Below are 20,000 nucleotides of genomic sequence, written 5' to 3' on the forward strand. Positions count from 1 at the left end.
CAAAGTCCAAAATGTTTCTCTAGAAACCATGCATACTATACTAGACAACTCCCACACACACACACACACACACACACACACACAATATACGCAAATATACATCTCTTCATATATCCGAATAGTTTGATGATACTGTATGTAATTAAACATCCAGTGCGCAAATACAAACCAACCGTCATCTGTACAGCTTGCTATGGTAGTGACGCCTAGTGGCAGGAGATATAAACTGCAGTGTCACTTAATTTATCAGAAGAGGTCGACATTACGGTGACGCTTCTATGTGCGCCATGGTTTACGATAGCCTAAGTTTATATAGATTTTTGTAAGTCGATTTTTTGTCACATGTATCTTCACTGTTAGTAATTACCAAAGAATGTGGATTCGTCTTCTAGCCTTGACGAAGGACAAACGCGGAGAACAAAGCCGACCGAACAGGAAATTAATGTAAGGCTAGGTTGAACGCTAATAGGCTGATAGGTTAATAACTAGGAAGCTGAATTGGTTTTAAAAGCGCTTAAAGCTCATGTTTATTAAGTGTTTCTTATAAAGCACAAATGGCTACAATAAGATGTCTTTTGAGAAATCTCTTATAGCTAGGAGCCATTTATTCACTGATTGTAATGGGTAGTTCAGCTGTTGCACCACTAGGTGGAGACAGTCCCTCATTTTCTACGTTTAATATTAGTGATTGACATAATAATGAGCTGAATGAAGCTTTTAAAATAAGAATTCAGCGATATAATCTTACACCCTGTACTACCATAATTTCCGCTACACAACAAAAATTTTTGTTGCAACTTATCAATACAATGATGTAAACACTTTGTCCGTTCCTAGACCCTAGTGATATTGCTGTCATAAGTTGTAGGCCTATTGAATGTGTTGGACAATTTATGCAACAAGCATCTTTTGAATGAAATAATCACGTCATGAGTGAAGTTCATCTCTAAAGTAACAGCAGCAGAAAGTATAACAGTATAAGACAGTATAACTTCTCAAACTGTGTAAATTGAAACAAATAAATAAAATAACCAAATATTACTTGTTTTGTTTGGTTTTTTCATAGTTACAGTATTTGGCTCTAAGGTTCCAGTTATGGATTTCATGCATTTCATTATCAAAATGCTGTTGTATTTATTTATGTATTTCTTTTTCTTTCACATACACATTTTTGCCACTTTCCAAGCAGATCTGAGAAGTTTCAACACCTCAGGCATCTTTAGATCATATATATTGTAATTAGACTGTACATGTTGTAATCCCAGCATGATAGATGTACAGAAATAATGTGTTTATTTGGTTTAAATGAAGATTGACATTGCAGCCTACATGTCTACCAGTGTAGCCTATATGTAGGGTACTAAATAAACAACTAGAGTAGTGAATTCAGCATAGAAGAATGAAGTCCACAAAGAAAACTGAACCCCACCTACAAGGGAGAACTACACCAAAACTAGTGAACACTGCTTAGCTGAGTCAGCACCATCTTAGCAAGTGGGACACAGCTCCACATGGTGTACAGGTCTCCATCCTACCACCCTGCCAACCTGGTGTTTTATAACAGCCATCCAGAAACCTACAATATGAGCTGTTTGTGGTACAAGCTGACTATGCCAAAGTGGCCTTTGAAATGAGTCATCTTACCAGGAACGTCAAACCTTGGGGCACTACACAGATGACCTCACTGTGAGACAGCATTATCCGAACTTTATTAGACATAAGAAGGCATTGGTCCACCACCCAAAGGAGAATCGAGCTTGAACGTAACTGATTTGCCTGTTCGAACTGGCAAGATGCTTGCTCCAGAACTCCAGGATTGAGGTTTTCTTCTTCAGGACCGCGAGGCATCTGAGCATCTAATTGCCTGTGGTTCATGTTCTTGAGGACCAAAGATCCTTTGAGCATCCAAGCCATGTGGCCAATGCTCTTCCAGTGAGTCCAGTAAGTCCAGTGATCGGGATGGCAGTGCACCAAAGATTATATGAGTCTTTTCTTTTGGAATATGATGTTGGTGATGAGGTAGTACAGTGAGGTTTTGTGGTTTATTTTGCTGTCAACATCAATGCTGTATTACTTCAGCTCAGAGGCAGGTGACTGTCCATTGAAGAGGGCTTATGATGTTCACATTCTGGGCATTAACATTGATGTGGTCCTCTTCTCTCACGCTCTAGGTCATCTTTTTAGACTCCTGCCTCCAAGGTCAGTGTTTTCTAGACCCCTGCATAGAAGGTCATCTTTTCTAGACTCCAGCATACAAGACACGAGACTATACTTGTACAAAATCACACCTTGTCACCAGACGTGTGAGGTTCACGCCTCGTGCCACGTCCGTAATCTGCTCATTCCATTCCCTTACCAGACACTCCAGTTAAGATGTGAGGGACGAGACGTGTGGACCATTCCTCCTTCACATGCTGCCGTTCCACAGCTCTAGACAACCTTCGACCTTCGACCTTCGATTTGTGCATTAGGAAGGAAAACACCAGTGTTGCCTCCTTCTGGCAACTTTGAAGGTTCATCACTAACAACACAAGCAAGTTTATCTGCCTACAGATTATGGTGAGTGGAGTTGTGGGGACATTTAGAGTTTAGAGTAATTTAATTAGAAACGCTTACCAGGAGCACCATCTTCACTTCCCTGCTTCATCTTTTTAAATATGTCTCTATTTTTGTAAAGAGTCATGTGCAAATATGACTGGAGAACTGAACACAGCAATGATAACCCTAATCCTCTCCTCCATCTTGTCACAACACTGAATTCAGCTTGTGGCTTGATGACCAAAGGCGCCACGCAGTTCTGATTGGCTGCCGTCCAGCAAAACTTGCTTCTCATTTGCATAAAGTTGAGAAAAGCTGAACTTTTCGACACTCCCTTTACTCGGTTTGCGGTGCACTTGCTCGCAGGAAAAAAAAATGAAAAAATAAATAAATGAAATGTGAGGCGGAGAGAAACTGCCTGACTTCACTGTAAAGTAAATGTACCATATGGGGTGCAGAGAGGAGCAAGATGCCAATAACACCAAGGGCATGGGTTCGATTCCCAGGGAGAAGATGCACCACCATACTGATAAACATGTAAGTCTGGATAAGAGTGTCTGCCAGGTGCAGTTAATGTATTTTGAAGGCTGGCCTGGATCTTCTGAAGAACTTCTGAAGAGACTGATCCACTAGTTTTTCGCTCACTTAGCTTGGTGAGTGTTTGTTATCAGCAAACACTGAACTGCCAAAGCAATCACCTTTAATTAAGTTTTCCTAATGCAGCTCCAGTGCACATAAGCATGAATGGGAGGTTTTGAGCAGAAAAATAGTTTAATAGTTGAATAAATTACCAAATGTAAATCCTCCATTAACCTATTAGATACTTAATCATCTATGTGTTCTCAGTCCAGTCCCAGCCGGTCCTGGTCTTTAAACTCACCCACCCTGGTAAATGAGATGTGGTGATGTTGATCATCCAATAGGCAGGTGTGCTAGGGAGCAGGAACAGAACCATGATCCGGACCGGCATGGGGTCTGATTGGACTGCCCCGCAAAGCTCTGGGGCAGCCTGTGAGCATGGTGTGTATATTTATTTCTAATAACAAAGACCACTGGAGTTGGAAATGCATAGAGGAACTATAGAGGAACTGTTGGAAGATGGACAGTCTGTGTTAGCCATATCACTGCAGGTTTACCTGCCACCACAACTCATACTCTGGGACTCAGAGTGAAAGTTACATGCATGTTCACACTGGGGGAGCTACTCTGGTACCAGTATCTACATCTAAACTGCATTCCTGAAATACCACTACTGTTTCCAGTGGCATCACCTGCATACACGCACGCACACACACACACACACACACACACACACACACACACACACACACACACACACACACACACACACACACACACACACACACACACTCACTCACATGCCACTGTGTTCATTTATCTCTGTAATCTAATTTCCTTTCCACTTTCCATTTGAATAAACATTCATTCATTTCCTATATTGTTTGTTTAGGTCTCTCTCTCTCTCTCTCTCTCTCTCTCTCTCACACACACACACACACACACACACACTGCCTACCTCCAAATGCTAACTATCCTCACATTCCAGTAAATGCTTAGTCTTGCCTGATTCACATCATGGCCACTGAAAACTTGATTTAATTAAGATTCATTTTTCGTCCTTCTCTAACTCACCTTCTGTCTGCTTCTTTCTGTTTCTCTCTCTCTGTTCTTGCTTCTGCTCAGCAAGCATGAACACAAGGACAGATCTCTCATCCGTGAGAATGTGACCATCCTGAGACATCCCATCATGCACTGCTCCATGGTACACCAGATACACCATGGTACACACTTTATCCTTCTCGTCTTCTTTCTCCGTTGTTGTTTCTTCTCCATGTTTATCTCTGCTGCTCACTGATTGGCTATGAAATCAATAAACTACAGACTAGTTGGTCAGGTGCACAGCAACTTTTTTAATTGAAAAAGTTCAATAAAAACATCTTCAAGATGTTCATCCCATGTAATTTCAGAAACATGTTGTTGTTCATGGTCTGACCACTAAACCATCTGCTCCTTCCCTCACTTCTGTTTTTAAAACACTCTAGTGTGTGTGTGTGTGTGTGTGTGTGTGTGTGTGTGTGTGTGTGTGTGTGTGTGTGTGTGTGTGTGTGTGGTGTGTGTGTGTGTGTGTGTGTGTGTGTGTGTGTGTGTGTGTGTGTGTGTGAATATGCAGGTAAGTACAGACAGAGAGCGTGAAAGCTTAAGGACATTGCACTTGCCTACGTCTTGCATTTTTAATATCTTTTTAAATAATGTAGAACAGCCCATGGGCAGAACATAGCCTCAGTATTTTGTGTGTGTGTGTGTGTGTGTGTGTGTGTGTGTGTGTGTGTGTGTGTGTGTGTGTGTGTGTGTGTGTGTGTGTGTGTGTGCGTTAAAGTAGGTGCACATTCCGAGTGCAAGGTAATGACAACACATATTTGTAATTGGCAAGTCATCCACTAAAATGGGTCGTAAAGGTTTCTGGCTGCAGACTCTGAAACATGAAAACCCTTTTTTACTTCCTCAGCGGTATGTGAAGAACCATACTGCCATAGTAATGACATACGAGGACATTTAGATTTTAGCACATGGGGAGCTCAGCAGGGCCAGTTTAGCAGGGCCAGTTTCGTGGTAAATCACCTCTAAGCCATAATGACCAAGTTTTAGGTTCAAGGCCTCATATCAGGACTCTTACACAATATGGCGCTCCCTCTCACACTCGCGTAATCTCTGCCATGACACTGGCGGAGCCGTTTCAAAGCGCTGCACTTCATCTTTTCTGCTTTGTTGGTGCACGGTTTCTCTTTCGCCCTCCTCAGAGCTTTAGAAAATGGACTCTAATTGTTTTCTCCAGTCTTTGCCCACGCACACTTTCTCGCAGCTGAACTGTGCTTACGTGAGCCGAAAAAGAGGCTTCCGTTCGGTCTGGCTGAAATGAAACATCCATTAACCTGGAGATCAGAAGGCCAAGGCCTCTCAATACATGTGCAAAAATACAAATGTGCACACTTCCCAAACACACACACACACACACACAGTACCGGCAAGCCGGTGAAATGTTAACGTAAACAGTAGAAGCAGCTTTTAATCTTTTAGCACTTAATGTAAAATAATGTTAGTTCATGTGTGAATTATATGTATCGTCACCCAGACTGGAAGTGGGCACGGGAGCACTCCCAGCATGCCTTGTGCGTGTGTCCTTTGTATTGATCACTGCTCCCTGTCCCCATCCTCCTCTATGACGCCCCCTGTGTCCTGTGTATTGATCACTGCTCCCTGTCTTGGCTCAGACAGTTCAAGGAGCTCTAGGGTCAGGTGGATCAGGGGGATTAGGGGGATCAGGTGGATCAGGTTGATCAGGTTGATCAGGGGGATCAGGTGGATCAGGGGGATCAGGTGGATCAGGGGGATCGGGGGGGTCAGGGGATCGGGTAGATCAGGGGGATCAGGGGGATCAGGTTGATCATGTGGATCGGGTGGATCAGGGGGATCAGGTTGATCATGGGGATCGGGGGGATCAGGTTGATCAGGGGGATCAGGTGGATCAGGGGGATCAGGTGGGTCTTTTCACCCGGACAAATCCACGGTAACACTGATGCCATGTCTCACCACCCGTGCGCCACTGAAGGGTTTTGCTGATGTCATCGACCCTGGAGATGCTGCCAAGGCTTGTCGGGCTGGCTGGGACAGCTCTTATACCGTGTGTGGGCGGAGCCAGTGTCTGTGACGCATGAGTGACAGCCCGTCCTGGGAGATCCCAGCGCTTCAGGAAGTCTGTTTTGGGCACTGTGCATGGGCCAACTGACGTGGGACACTAAGCAAAACGTTCAAGCAGTTGTGGCAGATGTTCTAATGTTCAGGGTGTCTCAGACGTGTCACAGACGTTCTTCTGTCCACAGACATGTCACAGACGTCCTTCTGTCCACAGACGTGTCACAGACGTCCTTCTGTCCACAGACGTGTCACAGACGTCCTTCTGTCCACAGACGTCCTTCTGTCCACAGACGTGTCACAGACTTCCTTCTGTCCACAGACGTGTCACAGACGTCCTTCTGTCCACAGACGTGTCACAGACGTCCTTCTGTCCACAGACGTGTCACAGATGTCCTTCTGTCCTCAGCACGTGCACTGCAAGAAAAGAACCACTGCAGTGGCCACACACCCCACATCGTTCTCTCCACTCTGGTGGATCACACGGAACGATGATCAGCTCACCATCATCACTACCCAACACCAGCACAACTGGACCTTCAGGACGCCTACGGAGCTAATGCTCGGCTGTCCAGTTGGATCAGAGGAGGACAGAGTGCTCAGAGGGCGGTTCATCGAGGATCCCCCCCATCATCTTCACCCTGAGCACCAGCTCACCAGAAGCCATCAGGGCAGCACCAGTGCTCGCCAGAAACAAGAACCCCTGAGCGAAGATGTGTACTGCGTCCAGGTGGGCCGTTGGACGGCTATGGCCAACAGGGATATGTTTCCACACACAGTGAAAGACCGACTGTTGCTGGAGGCTGAATAGACCATTGAGGGGCCAATCCACTGAGACCATAGCCCTGGGAGCGGAATGATGCTGCCCTCTACTGAGAAGTGGACAACTTCCAGAACCTGTGACGTTGGCCTCAGAGAGCATGAGCGCTGTGTGTCCAGTCTGTGTGGGTTGCTGGGACAGTCAACCCTTGATGGAGGGCTGTGTGGTGGCCAGCACCAAGTCCCAGAATGCCATGCTCCTCTCTGAGGATGTGATGTATCTCTCTCAACAACAACAACGGAGGAGGAGGAAAAGAGAGAGATATCTCTCTCAAACAACAACAACGGAGGAGGAGGAAAAGAGAGAGATTATATATACACACACACACTTATGTGTGTGTGTGTGTGTGTGTGTCATAGGTGACCATTCCGCCTCTTCTGGGCACATTCTGTCCTTCACAGTTTTAAATGAACTCCTTGCGCAGTTCAGATCAGCTGTATATAAATAGAGCGTTTAAACCTGTATGTTGCTTCGCTTTGACCCAGTTCATACCAGCTACATTCTCCTCATCCAAACGTAGCTTATCCTTATAGAAACAAACACGAACCAAAGCTAAATGTGTGTGTGTGTGTGTGTGTGTGTGTGTGTGTGTGTGTTTATGCCTTATGACCTAAAGCTAATTATCCAGAAAATATAGATGTACGGCTTGTCAGTTTCTTCCGTCCACAGACGTGGATAATTCTCATCTCTTCAGCACACCTTTAAATACACACACTCACACCCACACATACAAAATTAATGTGACAGGACTTGCTTAGTGATCGAACGGGACGAAATTAATCACTTGGTCAGCTCTGCTAAACATCGACCTGTTCGATCGCATGTTAATCGGCCGCTCTGGGGGACTCTCTCGTTTGACCTGACGCGAGAAGGACACCGCGACGCGGCGCGTCAGAACGCACGCTCCCCGCGCTCCTACTCGGACACACGGGAGAACAGAAGAGAGCGAGAGAGAGAGAGAGAGCGAGAGAGAGCGAGAGAGAGAGAGAGAGAGAGAGAGCACGCGCCCACGTCCGCCTTCTCGAGCATACGCTCACAGTGCGGAGAGACGCGGTGAGATCGCTCCGTCGTGAACACCAGTGTGAGACTCGGCGCGAGCGGCTTCACGCGACAGCGCGGACATCCTCCTGCTGAAGGTGGCGGATTATTCCAACACTTCTGCGTCTCGTCGTGTTGTGTCGCTGCGTTTGGCGATGCTTAAGGGCACCGGCCACTAACGACGGCCGCTCCGTGTGTGTTCTCTACCCGATACAGATGCTAGGCGTCGTGCTGGCGTGTGTGTGTGCGGCGGTGGTCGCCGGAGCGTCCGCTCGGAACGACAACGGCAATTTTCTGGACGACAAATGGTTGACCGGGCGATGGGACAAATTTCGTGATGTGAGTAGGATCGCAATCGCGTTAACGGCGCAGTTGCATCGGACGATTTGTGTTGCATTGAGTTGCATTGACGTTCGTGTGTGTGTATGTGTGTGTGTGTGCGTGTGTGTTTACTGCCTTTGTCATGCTTTCAATAACCACAACCTTCAAGGAAGAAATAGCTACGCGCATAAGTATAATTTCCCTGCAATAACGCTCTGTCGCCCAAACGTTCATGCGGGCTTTTATAATAGCGAATGCGTCGCCACGAGTCAATTACCGAGCGCCCGTGCACGGTGCGTCACTCACGCGCGCGCCGTTAAGTGTGCACAACCCTTGTTATCAACGGTGGGACCTCTGATGCTTTTTGCGTTTGTTTATTTATCATTTAGAATGTCATAATTATTAACACCAAAGAAAAAAATGTTAGGGCAGTTTTTATTCAGATGTAATCATCTGTGTTGTCATAAGGTAGCCGCAGAGGTACAGTAGCGTTTGTCCTGTCTCAAAAATACTGTCGCTCTTTCAGGAAGCGAAACCACTGGTGTTTAAAAGGGGTTTGTGGGCCAGATTTATCTGGTCTTAAATCCACTGTTGCGCTGCCAGTGAGTATCTATCTGCTCCCAGAAAAAAATGGATGATCATTTCTAATGTAGTAAGAACTTGTGCCTCATAAGCACAATACCTATGCCTCATAGCAGATGAATGTATGGATCCATTTTCATGTGCTTTTTAGATGTTATGTCCTAAATTATCGCTGGATTATTCACACTTTTACAATTGAATGATTGCTGTTGACGCCGGATCTTGCTCACACACGCGGCACCACAGTACATTCACTTTCACTGGTGTGTTTGTGAATGTTGTCTATGTAAGGGCTGTAGTTTAGCCCCTCACACGGGAATTGTGCTGTGGCACTTTCAAACACAGCTGAGCCAGCCAGTGCTGTCTTTCTGGTTTCATACTGGAACCAGACCAAGAATCCTCTCTCTCTCGCTCTCTGTCTCTCTCAGAGTGCACGGTCTACAGATTTCTGTCTCTTTTTATCTCCGTCTCTCTCTGACTCTCTCCGTCTATTTCTCTCTGCCTCTCTTTCTCTCAGTCTCACTGTCTCTCACTCTGACTGTGTCTCGGACTCCGTGAGTCCTCTGACCTAACCTTGGTGCTGTTTGGTGCCGTGTCTACGTGCTCCATCATGGGGGTCTCACTGTTTCATGTCTCCTACTGTTTCAAACACCTTCTCTCATACTTTAACTGTCTCCCTCTGTCTCATGTGAAAGGTTGGTAGAGACTCTCCATGTGACCAATGTGTCCAATCAGGGAACAGAGTGAGGTTTATGCAGATTAGCATCTCATTAAACATGACTTAATGAGGTGCTCAACTTAACGAGAGAAAACTGAGTAAATGAATGCAGTCGACACACCCGGCGATTATCTTAAAGTACATTTGAATCAGCAGCCATGTTTTATGGGTTTATGGGATTTCAGTGTGGCATAAAAAAGCGGCAGGGATACAGTGTGTGTGTGTGTCTGTGTGTGTGTGTGTGTGGAGGTCGTGGTAAGGAATGTCGCCCAGACCCTAATCTCTGAGTGCAGAAGCCCTAAGGACCACACTCCTGACGAGTCCGCCACTTTTGCCCTGAGCCAGAAATCACCTTGGTGATTCGGGCCCCTCCCCCTGGCCAAGGCCACGCCCCTGCTGCCCAGGCAGTCCTGCTCAAGTGCAGTGCGAGGGCTGCTAGTGTCCGGGTCCTCAGATCCGTGCCCAAACCTCATCCGTGCATCAGTGGGGCTTGTGTGCGTGTACATTTGACTGGTGGGTGTTTGTGGGTAATCATGTAAATATGTATATAGTAATGTAAGAATGTGCATGTATATATACACACACATATACATTATATATATATATATATATATATATATATACATATACATGTATATATGTTTTATACGTAAGAAATATTTGTGTATGTATGTGTGTCTATATGGGATGTGTTTGTGTTCACTAAAACGACACAGTCTACAGCAGAAAAAACATCCGCAGGGGATGAAGTGAGTGAGTGTGTGTGTGTGTGTGTGTGTGTGTGTGTGTGTGTGTGCAGGATTTGATCCTTGTATGTTATGGCATGCACTTGACAGAAAACATGTCCTCAGGGGACATTAATAAGATTTTATTAATCTAAATTTTGAAACGCATAATGTAACTACAGATTATACCTCACAGCTTATAATCTCATTTATCTCAAAGTATGGCATGGATTAAAGTACAATTCTGAAACTGCTTTCAGAATTGTAAAATGAATAAAGTGAAATTTCACTTGAACAGACATGGCTTGAAAGTGATCAAATTATCTGTATATTATGTATATATTTTCTTTATATTATCTGTATATTTCAAGACATGTTTCCCAAGTCTCATATTGGCAAAGCAACACGACTCATCCGTCCATCTGTCCCTCTGTCCCTCCATCCATCTGTCCCTCGGACATCCTTCTCTCATTGTCTGTCTGTCTTCCTCTCTTGGGATGTCCTCTCTTACTTTTCTGTCCTTGGTTGTTTCTTGGTTTTAATGGATATGGAACATAGACAGACAACTTCTACTCCAGATCCTGCTGTAGTAGGGATAACAGTGGGAGAGAGGCAGATGGAGAGAAAGGGAGAGAGAGAGAGAGAGAGACAGAGGTAGAGAGAGAGAGAGAGAGAGAGACAGAGACAGAGAGAGAGAGAGGGACGGAGAGAGAGACACAGAGAGAGAGAGAGGGAGTTAGTGGTCATAAATTTAACCTTGGTATTTCCATTAGTCTAACCTAAGGACAATTAACTTTAACAGGCACACAAACACACATACTCTCTCACACACACATACATGCACACACAAACACACTCTCTCTGTCTCTCACACACGTTTTTATCCCCTTTATAAAAGTAAAAACAGTTAAATCTCAACTTTAAAGAGCAGTTTCTTTATCACAACATCAACGAACAATTCTAAGGTTTTTTCCAAAATGTAATTTATGTAAATGTAAATTTTTTTCTTTATTTTAACTACAATTTGTATTAATTAATGGTAGTAAGAAAATGTTATTAGCATTAACATTACATTTCAGTTCAGCATTTCACAGAAGGTTTTGACTGTATCTCTCCAAAAAGAGTCACCTGTCTCCAGTCTCAGGTTCAACTGGGTTTATGCGCTCTGTACTTCTGTACATTCATGTGGTTAATGTTTTGTCTCAGCTGCGATGCACACCCTTTTAAGCCACTAGATTGGTCATCTTAATCTCTTAATCTGGTGATGTTTCATTCACTGCATTCCTTAATTCCTTCCTTAAGTGATTTTAATATTTGCATGTAGCCTGCATGTACAGTACAAACGTATGGACTGTAGTCCTGTGGGCAGACCAGAAATGAACAAAGGGATTCAGCCTTATTAATCCATTCTCTCTCTCTCTCTCTCTCTCTCTCTCACACTGTGAGTACACTTCAAGGTTATTGCTCAGTGTTACACTCAGGAAGAGTGCGGTAGCAGCGAGGCGGCGTCTCGAGACTGTCAGCCACCCATCGCGCGCTTCCTCCGCCCCGGGCCACGCTTATCTTAGCGCGCGCTTGATCGTTCCCCACACCAAGCGCATTAGGGAAAGGGGCCATTAGACCTCAGCTGTGCATATGCCCTATAAACATCACTCTGGAGGAAGAATCAAAAGGAACAGCCCCAGAATATCGGTATTATGTAACTAAATTATTTAATTCAGTAGGCCTACATGATCTGACATTTCTCTTTCCCCGCTGAAATACTTTGCTTAAAATAAAGCTGTCCACCATATGAAAACGCCGGTTTCCATTTACACGAAGAAAAATTTAATTGCGTATGGACCATTAAAGCCGTTCAAAATAGTTTGTAGTAATTAAGTCGCAGTTTTCTGGGGTGCTTCTAACGACTGCGAGCTCCTTTCGTGTCCTACAATGACACTTAATCGAAATCTTGTGGCAAAACAGACCGAAAGAAAGACGGAAAACAACTTTAGAGCATGTGTTTCTTATGAGAGATCGCTGATGCCTCCTGGATCCTGGACCTTGGTGCTGGTACAGCACATGTGCCGTTATTAAACTCCAGGAACATTTCGGACTCCGCGGGAGAGGGAACGTGCCATCAGATCCGAGCAGGACCCAAACGCACTGACATAACGCTGCCCAGAGAGCTTTTTACTTTAATGTTCGGTATTTTGATTGTTTCTTTGTTTCGTTTCGCTTTTATTTGAAGTGTTAATCGTGCTAATCTCGGTTTCTAAATATAGGGGAAGTGATACTACTCACATCATGTACGATATTTTGGAATCTCACTACTAATTTCTCCAGATGGTCTTTGTGAGAACGGAAACGCACTGTTTCATAAAGCGGCGCAATAATCAGAACACACCCAAAGCAACATTTAAAGTCTTTAGCACAAACCTTAAACTAACGTATGAATGACAAACTCGACTGTGTTTAGACCACAATGAAAACCACGAAATGAAAACCTTCAACCGAGACTTTTACATTTCCAAACCACACGGACGTAATTTTGGGGGGGACGGGGGGGACATGTCCCCCCCACTTTTTCAAAAGCCGGTTTTGGTCCCCCCCAGTTTTTACGGTTAAAACCAAATATTTAAATAGCGACGAATCCATGTCCCCCCCACTTTTGAAATCAAAATTACGTCCATGCCAAACCATAAACATAACAGATCAAATCAACATATAAAACAAGAACTAGAAAAAGTCTACACCAATTATAAAAAAAATGTATGCGTTACGATGTCAGCTGAGAACATGTGCGAGGAGTTTCCTGGACATGGAGGTTCCTGCTGCCTGCCTGATGCCAGCGGAGATTGCAACATACCGTTATCACACGCTCGACTGAGAGAGGCTGCGTTATTCACGTTAACTATGACGCAAGGTCACGTCCTGCGTGAGAAGTCAGTCGCAGGTAGAGTAGAGCCTCTGTAAATAGAGCTGTCCCTACTTCTAACTAACCTCACAGCGATGTGTACAGATAAGATAAGCCGCGATGGCTGATAACACACTGCGACGCATCGAATCTAAACAGGGAATCTGTAATGTCCCCATAATCCGGTACAAATACTTTGGCTAAATAGTAATTACCTTACACTGAGCATGCGTTGGACACGCAGAGAAGATCCGATTTTCGCTTCCGTTTCTTAGTTGCTAAAAATAATGTTGCAGGGTATTTTCAGCAACTATTGCCATTGGTTTGGACACCAATGCATTTGCAGGATAACTAACTAAGTCAGAACGGATCGTGCCCATTCTACAAATCCAGATCGTTACAGCTAGTATTGAAAGCCAAAGAAAACAATATGTATTTGATTTTATTCACATTTGATACTAATTTGAGGCTCGTAAATGAGCTCTAAAATCCACTGAAATCATCCTGGAAAGAAATGAGACTTCACTGCTCCAGTGGAACCTAAAACAGTGACATCATTGGACCTCCCAATTGATCAGATTCTCCTCGGTGTCAGTTACATCGTTCGGGCTGTTTTGATTCGCCATCGTCCGCAACAATCATTGTCAGCCTAACAGCCATGAAACCGGCCCCATGCAGCTGGGCCATGGCCAGGTGTGGGAAGTCAGACCCATAGGACAGAGTGATGCACACATCTAATGCTCTTCAGACATCAACAGACTAGCGTGGAGCCCTCTTTGGTTTGAGACATTGTCTTCGGCAGCAAGGGTGCCAGTTGAGGCTGTCCTGCGTTCAGGACTGGGCTGGCTTATTTATACCAGAGAGATATTAGATGGACCCACACAGAGACTGTAATAGATTTCATGTGGATCTGTACCTTGCTAAAGACCAGTACGTACACACACACACACACACACACACACACACACACACACACACACACACACACACACACACACACACACACACAAGGTTGGAATAGGTTGACAGGGATATAGAAGGGAGGTTGTGAACTGACCAATCAGCGATTCATGTTAATATGCTTGTGTGTGTGTGTGTGTGTGTGTGTGTGTGTGTGTGTGTGTGTGTGTGTGAGACATGCATGGACGTAATGCCATATGGAGCTATCAGAAGTGTCAGTCTTTGGGGTGCCACTGTCTGCCGAGAGGACTAACAACTGCCTTAATCAATTAGGGGCGCGCTCATGCAGAAACTAATTAACAAACCTGACAGCCAATCAGATGCCGTACTGTCATAACGGCACAACATACTGACAAACACAAGAGCGTGTGCTACAAAACTGTGCCTGTGTGTGTGTATGTGCATGTGCGTGCGTGTGTGTATGTGTGTGTGTATGTGTGTGTGTGCATGTGCGTGCGTGTGTGTATGTGTGTGTGTATGTGTGTGTGTGTGTGTATTTCCACCTAATGGCATTATTTGTTTCCTTCTCTCTCTGTTGCTTCATCTGCCTTCAGGAAGTAGAGGTTTGTACTAACATACCTCCGTTTTTCTTCTTTTAATTAAACCACTAAAGCTTGAAGATCTAACTTCCATCACTTCACATTACTGTGTACAGATGAGCCTTGACCAACACATCTTACAGATTTATTGTGCTATAGTAATGAATCTTATTAATATATGTTACAGGAACCTGGATCATGGAACCCTGGAAAACCATTTGATCAAGGTACGTGTAGACCGGATGGTTAATATCATGTGTCATGTATGAACTATTAACGTAAAAGCATTGTGCATATTTTTAAAAGTTGGGTAATGACATCAAAATAACTTCTATTAGCTTTGGTGTCAAGTGATTAAAATATTAACTTATCACTGGTGCAGTTTCTTTACATTTTTAACGGCTCAACCTCAGTCAAGTTCAGCATATTTTGAGCTAATTTACATCATTTAAAAATACATTTCATATGTTAAGCACATGCAGCTGTATTCCCCGATGCTGTCAGATTATAGTAAATATTATAAGTATAATCCTGTTCCAACATAGAGGGACATTAATCTGGATAAATGCGCATAAATTAAGAAGCAGCTAATTTGACTACAGCTCATTTTACTACAGCTAATTTGACTGCATATTACTTCATCCAGTATTCACATCTATCTTGCTTCGTTTGTTTTGGTTTTTTGTTCCAAGCGGAATGTGCGACTTCTAAGTGCTTTTCTGAAGCAGTGCGGGGCACTGAGTTGCGTGATAAAGTGCGCCTGCCGGTAAAAAGGATGTTTGTTAGATTGCTATTCAAATGCGCATAACTGTCTAAATTTACTAAATTTAAAATGACTTTGCCAGTGAGGCTCTTGGAAGGGCAAAGCTGAAGTGTTGCATTTTGTGCTGTGGTGTGTGTGGTGCAACACACACACACACACACACACACACACACACACACACACACACACACACACACACACACACACACACACACACACAAATATATATATATGAAGAGGGAGAGAGAGAGATACATATATACTGTCTGTATATAGATATATACATACATACTGTATATATACGAGAGAGAGAGAGAGAGAGAGAGAGAGAGAGGGAGAGAGAGGGATTTTCAAGTTTGTAGTGAAGTACACAAAGTTTCCAGAGAAGCAGGACGTTTCAGAAAGAGGTCCTTCCTCAGCTGTGTAAGCAAAGTGCTTCTGGGTTTGTAGCAGGAGGAACCATTATATTTATGAAAAAGTAGATGAGGTTTTAAAGTTCCACGAGTTTCCTAATATAATTGCCTCCAAAGCAACAACTGGCAGTGCAAATACATACGCCATTAATACGATGTATGCCATTAGTATTAAAAAGCCTTGACCCTGGAAATAACAAATCTTGATTGTGATGTGTTCCAAAGGTGTTCAAAGACCAACCAGCAAGCCTTTTCTTGATTTCTCCAATGTAATAGTGATACAGTAGACGACTTTAGCAGGAACGCATGAGGAAGAATAGGTGATGACAATCAGTCTGGTGTCACGATGACTACCGTTTACATTTTGTTTCTGTACATTTTATTTATGTCATCACACTCTGTATATGTATATGTTCCTATATATACACACACATCCTATATGCTGCATTACCTGCACATCAGAACCTAAAGAATCATAGGTTCTTTAAGAAAGTTCACATTGACATGAACCTTTGACAAATAAGATGAGGCAGTGTACTAGAATATGCCACACTATAATTAGTATACTATAGTGTACTTAAATGCATAGTACAATGCCGGACACTGTACTCATTAGGAGTAACTTCTACCAGAGGCCCAGGGACTTTGAGGGTCTCGCGTTGTATCTTAGCTGTTCCCAGGACTGCACGCTTCTGGGCGGAGATCTCTGATGTTCTTTCTGGGATCTGCTGGAACCACTCCCCCAGTGTGGGGGTGACAGCCCCTAGTGATGTGATTACTATGGGAACCGCTGTTGTCTTCACCTTCTACGGCTTTACTAGCTCTTCTCTCCATGGCAATTTCTCAAGCTGTTGTTGCCGCTAGCGATTGCTACATCTATCACTACGACCCTTCGGCCGTTTGTCCGTCACTACTACGCCCGTTTGATTAGCCATTATCTTTTTGTCAGTCCTACAGACGTCCCACAGGATCTTAGCTCAGTCATTCTCCACCATCTTCAGGGACGTGTCTCACTTTGACCTTGGAACTTCTAGCCCATACTCAGCACAGATGTTTCTGTATACTACTGTATACTATACTGTTTCTGTATACTACGCCAACCACTTGGTTATGGTGGTTAGCATCTTGCATGCTGCTGTCATGTGCTGGATTGTCTCAGTGGCGTCTTTGCACAGCCTGCATCAGGGCTCCTGCCTGGTGTGGTAGATCCCAGCCTCTGTTGATCTTGTGTTCAGAGTTTGTTTCTGTGCTACAGCGATTTAGTGTTTGCGTGCTGCCTTTCAATCCAGCTTTTTACGTTCTAGCCATTGGTGAGATTTCTCTACATCAGCCACTTCAACAAACTGGATGTAGATACTGTGCAAGGGTTTATCTTCCCATGGTGGTTCCTGCTTGTGCTCTCTGGGGAACTCACTAAGCACGTCATCACTTTCTGCCAGCATCCTGGATCTTTGATGTTTCATCCTGGATAGTCGCTGTGAAGCTCATTAGTCCTCGGCCCTCTTCCCTCGGTTTCCTGTCCAGTCTCAGGGTGATGGGTTTAGGATGAAGTCCTCTGTGCATTGTAAGGAGGTTCCTTGTCTTTATGTCAGTGAATTCTATCTCCTTTGGCCATCGTATTATTCCAGCGGGGTATCTGATGGGGGGGGGGTGGAGTTGTTGGCTTTCTTGTAGTAATTGGTGGTGCACACGTTAGTTTGTCTGGTCTCAAGTGTTTTATCCACTAGAAGCTCCTCTGGTGTTCCTGCCAGTGTCTTCATGGCCCATGCACATGTATTTGTTTCATCCATTACCAGATGGTTCATCTGCACTGGAGCAGTCATGGAGTTGGAGCCTGGAGCTCTCCAGCTCTACATACTTCACTCCCATCTTCTTCAGCGTGATGGTTACTGGACCCTGTTCAGGGAGATATATGCACGTGTGTGTGTGTGTGTGTGTGTGTGTGTGTGAGAGAGAGAGAGAGAGAGAGAGAGAGAGAGAGAGAGAGAGAGAGAGAGAGAGAGAGACATGGCCTTCAGCTACACTTCTCTTGGGTCAGTTGGCATAGCTACTCCTCCCATGACATTTTGTCTTTGTTTTGAACGGTGTCCGCAGTGACTGGTGCGAGTGACGTCCTTTGTGGGTCTTTCTGAATTCAAGCCTCAGTCTGAAATTAGTGGAGCCTGTATGTCCTTGATAACAGATAAACTAAGGAATCAGTCACACTTAGATGTTGCACACACACACACACACACACACACACACGCGCACACACACACACACACACACACACACACACACACACACACACACACACACACACACAAGCGCACACATACTCAGAATTGTTTTTTGTTTCTTCTACAGTTATGCAGCTAAAAATAAGAAAAATGTTTGTAGCATTTAACTCATATAACTCGAAGCGCATATTTTGCAGTTACACCTTCTGAGTTGAATAACTCAAGAACACCTCCATGCATCAGTATGATATATACATGGTTACACTCAACAGACCATGTAGTCCAGTTTGTAAAATACCTAAAATTGGTGCTACTTCAAAACATGTAATATTCTGCTATTACATCTCACTTACTGTGCTCAATACACTTTTGGCATTTACTTTGAGTTGAGACTTTCTTTTGTGTCTCTTCTTTTGTGTCTTCACTGTCACCGAAAAAAACCTGTTCTATTCTCTACCATTGTTTACTTATCAGTGTTTTTTGACTGCATGATGTTTCAAATAAAAAATTATGTCATTTGATTCACAAACAATAGCCACTGAAGAAGCCTGAGTCTTCAAGCCCAACCAAGGCTAAATGTATTTATACAGCGCTTACAGCACACGTTGTAGCAGTCTGGATCCTAGAAGAGGGAAAATCACTGAACGTTTTTTTTGCTTCATGCTAATCGTGTATTTTGTCAAATTTAAAAGCCAAATTCCCAGAATGTAAAATTTTCAGTTTTGATGTTTGTACATCAATTTCTTCTTTTCTTCTTCTTATTAAATACAGGTTTGGTAAAATTCTGACCATGAAAAGATGTATTCATGAAGATGTCAAATATCTATTAGAATCTGCCGTCTCATGTCATGACATTTATAGCCAAGAGTCTTCTGAAAATGAGACCACAGGGCACGTCCAGATGCCCCTCATGATATCTTTGTAATTGCAGCTAAAATAAATGGTCACTGACAGAAATTGGTTAAAAAAATAAGTCAGATAAGCCCAGCGTTGAAAGAGGCAATTAAAGTTAATATGTTTAAGAAAAGTATGAATTCTAGCCACACTTTGATCTTGTCAGTGTGTGTGTGTGTGTGTGTGTGGTACCTTAGCCCTGGATCCTGCCAAAGACCCATGCCTAAAGATTAAATGCGGCCGTCATAAGCGCTGTGTGGCGGAGGACTACAGGACACCCACCTGCATCAGCCTGGGTGCCATGAGGTAAGAGCTCTCGGTACTCCACTCTGCTCTACCGCTCCCCCCTCCTTAGAGCCGTGGCTGTGCACAGAGGAGGATTAAACCAGGATTAGCCCTCGGTACCAACAGAAAAGGCGTCAGCGTGTCTCTGTTTTGTGTTACTCGAAAAACACAATCTTATATGTTCCCCCCCAAATTTGCTCCTGAGAGGATCTTTAAAGGTGTTTTTTAGTTTTTTTTTTATTTGTATATATTATTTAAATATATAAAAAAGTAAATTAAAAAAATTGTTATTGTTTAATGTTTGTTTAAACAAAATTGTTTCAAAAGTTTTCCATAAAAGTTTTTTTTTTTCAAAATAAGAATATTATGAGCATTATTCCGATCATTTAGTGTTTGTCTTTTTTTACAAATGTTTTTGCGCAGACACATATTCAACAAGTCCTAAATTCATTAACAATCACACTCAAACAGGTGTATTGTTAGCTTGTTATCCTCATATAAAAGTGTTGAACTTCGAAAGAAAGCGGCCAGTTGTCTGCTGTCATTTCATATGGGTTTCTACAAATCACACCTTTGTT

At 43.7% G+C, this 20,000-nt stretch overlaps 1 protein-coding gene and 1 long non-coding RNA gene across 2 annotated transcripts in view; both read left to right on the top strand.

The window, feature by feature from the left end:
* LOC143495180 (uncharacterized) overlaps positions 1-4,436 on the top strand; it is an 8,031-nt gene extending 3,595 nt beyond the window's left edge. The window contains exons 2-4 of the long non-coding RNA XR_013125586.1: positions 2,172-2,199; positions 2,360-2,559; positions 4,243-4,436. This is a non-coding gene — a long non-coding RNA (uncharacterized LOC143495180). The remainder of the gene's footprint in view (positions 1-2,171; positions 2,200-2,359; positions 2,560-4,242) is intronic.
* A 3,609-nt stretch (positions 4,437-8,045) lies between these two features.
* The window catches only part of spock3 (SPARC (osteonectin), cwcv and kazal like domains proteoglycan 3), a 26,767-nt gene continuing 14,812 nt past the window's right edge, over positions 8,046-20,000 (top strand). The window contains exons 1-4 of the mRNA XM_076992484.1: positions 8,046-8,205; positions 8,324-8,446; positions 15,036-15,075; positions 19,335-19,443. Coding sequence (XP_076848599.1) covers positions 8,324-8,446; positions 15,036-15,075; positions 19,335-19,443 — 272 coding nt within the window. The 5' untranslated portion in view covers positions 8,046-8,205. The remainder of the gene's footprint in view (positions 8,206-8,323; positions 8,447-15,035; positions 15,076-19,334; positions 19,444-20,000) is intronic.

This window comes from Brachyhypopomus gauderio, unplaced genomic scaffold (assembly GCF_052324685.1).
Source record: "Brachyhypopomus gauderio isolate BG-103 unplaced genomic scaffold, BGAUD_0.2 sc94, whole genome shotgun sequence".
NCBI lineage: Eukaryota > Metazoa > Chordata > Actinopteri > Gymnotiformes > Hypopomidae > Brachyhypopomus > Brachyhypopomus gauderio.